The sequence below is a fragment of the Carettochelys insculpta genome, chromosome 2 (assembly GCF_033958435.1).
Source record: "Carettochelys insculpta isolate YL-2023 chromosome 2, ASM3395843v1, whole genome shotgun sequence".
NCBI classification, from domain to species: domain Eukaryota; kingdom Metazoa; phylum Chordata; order Testudines; family Carettochelyidae; genus Carettochelys; species Carettochelys insculpta.
This window is the reverse complement of record NC_134138.1, coordinates 268,282,652-268,288,651: the sequence shown is the minus strand read 5'-3', so window position 1 is coordinate 268,288,651 and position 6,000 is coordinate 268,282,652. Positions and strand designations below refer to the sequence as shown.

Here is a 6,000-nt window from a genome sequence, read left to right as displayed (position 1 = left end):
CCCACAACTCCACTTCATTATAAAATATATGTAGATGTTACCAGCTACATGTAACTTAAAAATAAAACACTTCTGATTTAAGAATATAGGACCATTTCCAAACCCCACCACCATTTTTCTCTAAGACTGATTTCTACAAAAAGGGGGACACATAAGATAAGAAAGATAAATGCAGTTGCTTGGCTTTTGACAGCTAACCTTCTGGGTAGTGACTTAACCTTGATATTTCTTTTTAGTTGTTCCCACTACTAGGAGTAGAATCTACCACAGCAGAAAAAAGGATGAAAAGATGGCTGACATTTCACTACCGTGTTCTAACCATTTCCGCCAGTTCACACACGAATCTTTGGCTGCCATTGAGAAGCGAATTGCTGCCAACAAGAAATGCAAAGACCAACAGCCAAAAGAGAAACTTCGCCCCCAACTTGACCTGCAAGTTTTCCAAAAGCTGCCGTCTATCTATGGGAATCCTCCTCAGGAGCTTGTTGGGGAACCACTGGAGGATCTTGATCCTTATTACAATGATCACAAGGTTAGAGCCAGCTTATGCTACGGGTTCCAGTTTCATCCCTCCTTGATCATTTATCAATAGAGAGGTTTATCTAGTTTAGGAGTCAGAGACCTTAATTTGGCAGTTGCTTCCTTTGAATAACTGTGCTGAAATAGTTGTACTCAATTACATTATAATAAAAAAGACACCATATTTTGAACACCATGTGATCATGTAACGAAACCTTAGTTTTAAGCTCTACTAATCATAAAAGGTGAAATTCATAAACATAAGGGGCATCTACTCTTTACATACTGCTTAAGCCCTCTAAGGAGGCCTGAAGTGGAACTTGAGATATATGTTAGTCCTCTACATGAAGATGAATTTCATCCACCCTCAGTAAAACATAGGACAGATCATAAAAGTCTGCTGCTGCATGACCGAAAATGGAAGTATTGTTTTTTATCTAAAGTGTCATCCAGCCTACTACACCTACATGTAGGACTAAACAAAGCTACTACACTATGGACAGATTGTCTGTGTATAAAGTGCTAAAACCAGATCCATGCCATATATTCTGTTTTCCTATGTTCTACATTTTAATAATGAAATACTGCATGTGAGTGTACGTTTTTATTCAGAACCATCAGTTCTTTCAAGTACAAAATTATTTCTAGAATCTATTTTAGATTTCAAAACAAGAACTCAGCTCTCTCTCTTCCCAGGCCATTGGCTCAGCCAGGATGGCTTGCTCTTTCTTTGTTTAAATGTTAAAATATCACTGGCACAGAGGCTTGTGTTCATGTATCCTGCATTCCAGAGAGGTGCTACGACCACTGGGCAATGAAGTCAGTCTCTCTCTCACCCAAATAATATTTAATTATTTATTCTAAATGGAACTCCTCCAACAAGAAAGGATGAACAAGGGAGACTGACTGACGGTAGCCCCATTGTTAGGATATTCTACTTAAAACTAGAAAGGAAGAGAACATTCCACCCTGGATCTGAGACCTTTTCCTGATTAAAGTTTTATTGAAACCACTTTTTAAGTGAGAAAAGGTTCAGGTTTGACAAATACATCTTTGTAATGAAAAATTGTTTTGTTGAAAAACTTCTGACCACTTCTACTGTCAACAAGACCACAACAGGGTAGGACATAGAAGGGTAGTTACCCCAGAGCCTGGCAATTCAAAAGGGCCCAGGATTCCCAGCTGCTGCTACTGCACAGCAGCAGTAGCCAACAAGGGCCTGGTCTCCTTAAATTACCACCAGAGTGCCACGATGTGTAGTCTGGGTGGCTCTCAGGGCAGGGTGAAGTGTGGTTGGGGGCCAGTGTGATGCTTTGGGTGGTGCTGAGGACCAGCTGCTCCATCTCTACCCTTTTTGCCTGAGAATGCTGGCAGGAGTAAAACGATTTACATGCATATGTTGTGCGATCGGAGCTAAAGGAAAAAGTTGTATAGTGAGAACTGCCAATTCAGTAATTAATTACCTCCTTTTGCTTTCAAAAATGACATGAAAAGTACTCTCAGTACTCTCAAAACTACTCTTATTAAAAGAGTACACAATATTCTTTACTAAAATTTGAAAAAAGTATGGTATAAATATATAGCAAATACAAAATGTAACAAAGAAGTTAAGAAAGATCTTTTAATTTAAACAAAGAAAAACAGGTCAACAGGCAAACTATTATGTACAATTATTTGCATAGGTCTGGCAAACAATACAAAAGCTCAGGCTAGTGCTAGCTGCACTATACAGGTCCTTTGAAAGTTCTTCCAGAAGATCTGTTCTGAAAAAACTTCTTTCGAAAGACTTTCAGTCACACACAATAATTGGATCGAAAGAGCAAGCGGCCAGGCAGTCTGCCTGCTGTCTTGACAGGCCAACTGGAAACTCAACAAACAGGGCTGCTGGGTGAACCGGAAGCCTTGTCTGTTGACAGAGGACCCCTACAGCATCTACATGCTACGTGCTCTTCCTCATCTGGGAGAGGAAAAGGGCCGCCGGAAAAAGTGCTCTTTTCTTTCAATTTAATATCAAAAGAATGCATTTTGTGTGTAGAAGCTCTGCCGGATTTTTCGAAACAGGCCTAGCTTTTTCAAAAGAACCCTCTAGCGTAGATGTAGCCTCCATGTTCACAGTTCACTTTCTGGAAAAGTGTCACTAATGAAGATTACCTCTGTTTTTCGTTTTGTTTTGTTTTTTTCTTAAAGACATTTATGGTACTGAACAAAAGGAAAACAATCTTCCGATTTACTGCCACACGTGCCTTGTATATACTTAGCCCTTTCCATCCAATCAGAAGATCAGTGATTAAAATTTTGGTACATTCATATCCTTTCAGTAGGTTTCACTCTATATTTCTTGTAACAGGTATGAGATAATATACATATTGTACAGTATGTGGCTTATTTAGAACATATCCTCTATCTAGCCTATTTCTATAAGCAATTAGGTAACCTGTCCCAGATAATTGCACAGACAATTGTGAATAATTTTTAAAATTACTGTTACTAGTATAGGAAACAGGAAGGGTATCAACCTCCAGGGAGGAAGGATGGAACCCAGGTAATCGAAGGCCTAATTCTGATCTCACTTATTATACCTATGATTAATGTCGTTAAAGTCAAGGTGGTGTTTTTCCAGTTTTACACAGAAAATTTATGCTGGTTTAAAGGGGGAGCAGGGAATAATAGTGCAATAGTTAGAGTATTAGCCTTATAAACCCAGGGTTGTGAGCTGAATCCTTGAGGGGGCCTCTCAAGGGTCTGGGGCAGGTTAGATTAAAAATATAACAGGGATGGTGATAGCTCCTGCTGTGAGGGTAAGGGACTGAACTCTACAGACTCTTAGGTCCCTTCCAGTTCTATGATGCAATATCACAGTGATGAATCAGATCCAAGGGCTTGATCCTGCCACTGTGGAGATCTAAGTACTACCAGCCAGGCAGACCCCCTACAAGGGTGTCCTGCTTACCTTGCAGAGCCGTGGGTGATCTTAACCCCATTCTTGCTGCCTGGAGAGGTCTCAGTGAGGAGGTGGTGTGCATGGCTCTGCAACAGTGTGTGGAGGGTGGTTCTATTGAGGGTCACCTCTCCAGTATCCTGATTTGGGAGCTGCATTGGCAGGCCAGCCTAGTTCAGATATGTCCCTTCTCTTGAAGGGCTGTGTGGGTCTCTTGAGGTCCGTCTCTGAGGATGACTCCTATGATTGCAGCTAGTAGGCATGGAGGAATAATGTGGGAAGGGAGGGAACTGTTAACACGCACCCACTGCTTCATGAAGTGCGTATGAGCAAGATGCAAGGCATCATGCTCCATCGGTCCCATGCTCCCTCCTCCACAGTTGGGTGTACATGAATCATCTGCTGTGTAGTAACTGTATGTACTTAACTCTGCACAAGTTAGAAGTGGGGATACATAACATCAGGGTGTCTGAGTGTATGTCGGGAAGATCGCCATGTCACAATCAATCTTCCAGAGTTTGATTTTGCCACATTGGAAAATCTCTCTGGGCTTGGCTGTCAACCCTGGTACTCCACACTAGTGCACTGAGTGAGGGATGCCAGTGCGAGCCTGAAGACCCCCAGTTTGCAGAAGGGCAGAAAGATGATTCTGATATGTCAATTCCAGCTGTGCTAATGGTGTAGCTAGAAGTGTGTATCTGGGATTGACTATGTTCCCTAGTGTAGACCAGGCCTGAGTTGTGTTCAACACTGTTGCAGATTTAATGCAAACACCTTGCCCCAGCATCAGGATCAAGCCTATAGTTACTGTAGTGTTAAAATCAGTGTCAGTGCTATCAGATGCCATCTTCTGCACTTTGCTCCTTCCTTTCCTTTGTTACCTTGGACAAATTACTCAACCTTTTGCTTCTTCCTCCGCAAAAAGTCCATATTATAATACCAGCCTCCAATTTTCATGAGGAATTCAATTGTTATTGCCATTCCTTGTACTGCAGTAGTGCCCAAAGGCCCCAGCTAGATGCAGTACAAACACAAAGTCACAGCTGCTGCCCTGAAGTATTTCTAATATCATTTAAAACAAGACTTCACGATAAGTGTAACAAATTGTGAAAAGTGGGAATAATGGTAGAAGGAGAGTAGTGCAAAGCAGTGACATTTCCCACATGCCTTAAACAAACTATTCTTGGGTGAGGAACTATGATTTTGTGGCTCAAGCACTCAACTGGGACATTGACATCTGGGTTCAGTTCACACCTGTTGACTATCTGGGTCACTCTGGACAAATCATTTGGGCCCAGAGATGCAAAGCTATTTAGTCTCTTAGGCTACGTCTACATGTGCACGCTACATCGAAATAGTCTATTTCGATGAATAACGTCTACACATCCTCCAGGGCTGGCAACGTCGACGTTCAGCTTTGACGTTGGGCACCACCACATCGAAATAGGCGCTGCGGGGGAACGTCTACACGCCAAAGTAGCACACATCGAAATAAGGGTGCCAGGAACAGCTGCAGACAGGGTCACAGGGCGGACTCAACAGCAAGCGACTCCCTTACAGGACACCTCCCAGAGACAGTTGCACTAAACAACACAAGATCCACAGAGCCGACAACTGCTTGCAGACCCTGTGCACGCAGCATGGATCTCCAGCTGCAGCAGCAGCAGCCAGAAGCCCTGGGCTAAGGGCTGCTGCACACGGTGACCATACAGCCCCGCAGGGGCTGGAGAGAGAGCGTCTCTCAACCCCTCAGCTGATGGCTGCCATGGTGGACCCCGCTATTTCGATGTTGCGGGACGCGGATCGTCTACGTCTCCTACTTTGACGTTCAACTTCGAAGTAGGGCGCTATTCCCATCCCCTCATGGGGTTAGCGACTTCAATGTCTCGCTGCCTAACGTCGATTTCAACTTCGAAATAGCGCCCAACACGTGTAGCCATGACGGGCGCTATTTTGAAGTTGGCGCCGCTACTTCGAAGTAGTGTGCACGTGTAGACGCATCCTTAGTTTCCACTGAAGCCTTAATACCATTGTGAATCTAGATCTTAGTCTTGCTATACGTAAAAGGAGGATAAAAAGTGATCCTTTCTCCCACTCTTTGTTTCCTTATTTGTTTAGACAAAGCTCTTTGGGGGTAGGGACTGTCTCTTATTAAGTTTTACATATTATTCTTACTGCAACAGGGTTCCAATTTTAGTTGCTTGTGTGCATCAACATGAATAACGTACAAATAAAATGGGTAATCATGTCCTAGAATTTGAAATCGAATGTTACATCTACAATGGTTTAAACACTTTCTGTGATAGTGAAATAGTCTTATTATGCTGTAACGTTCTTTACCTTAACTCCTACTACATTATTCACTGTTTTTATTATGTGCACAATTTTAACCAACTGTGTCTTCATGGCTATATGTGAGACTCCTAGGCAGTCTAAATTATTTGCATCTCCTTCATGGAACAAGTATATTGAGTAAGTATTTTTACAAGGATTTTATTTTTGCTTATTCTCAAGTTCTGATTAATTACTTAATTGACCTAATC

General features: G+C 42.3%; 1 protein-coding gene across 1 annotated transcript in view; it reads left to right on the top strand.

Moving 5' to 3' along the window:
* Positions 1–289: 289 nt before the first annotated feature.
* The window catches only part of LOC142008335 (sodium channel protein type 5 subunit alpha-like), a 29,962-nt gene continuing 24,251 nt past the window's right edge, over positions 290–6,000 (top strand). The window contains exons 1-3 of the mRNA XM_074985515.1: positions 290–532; positions 2,707–2,825; positions 5,813–5,929. Coding sequence (XP_074841616.1) covers positions 290–532; positions 2,707–2,825; positions 5,813–5,929 — 479 coding nt within the window. The remainder of the gene's footprint in view (positions 533–2,706; positions 2,826–5,812; positions 5,930–6,000) is intronic.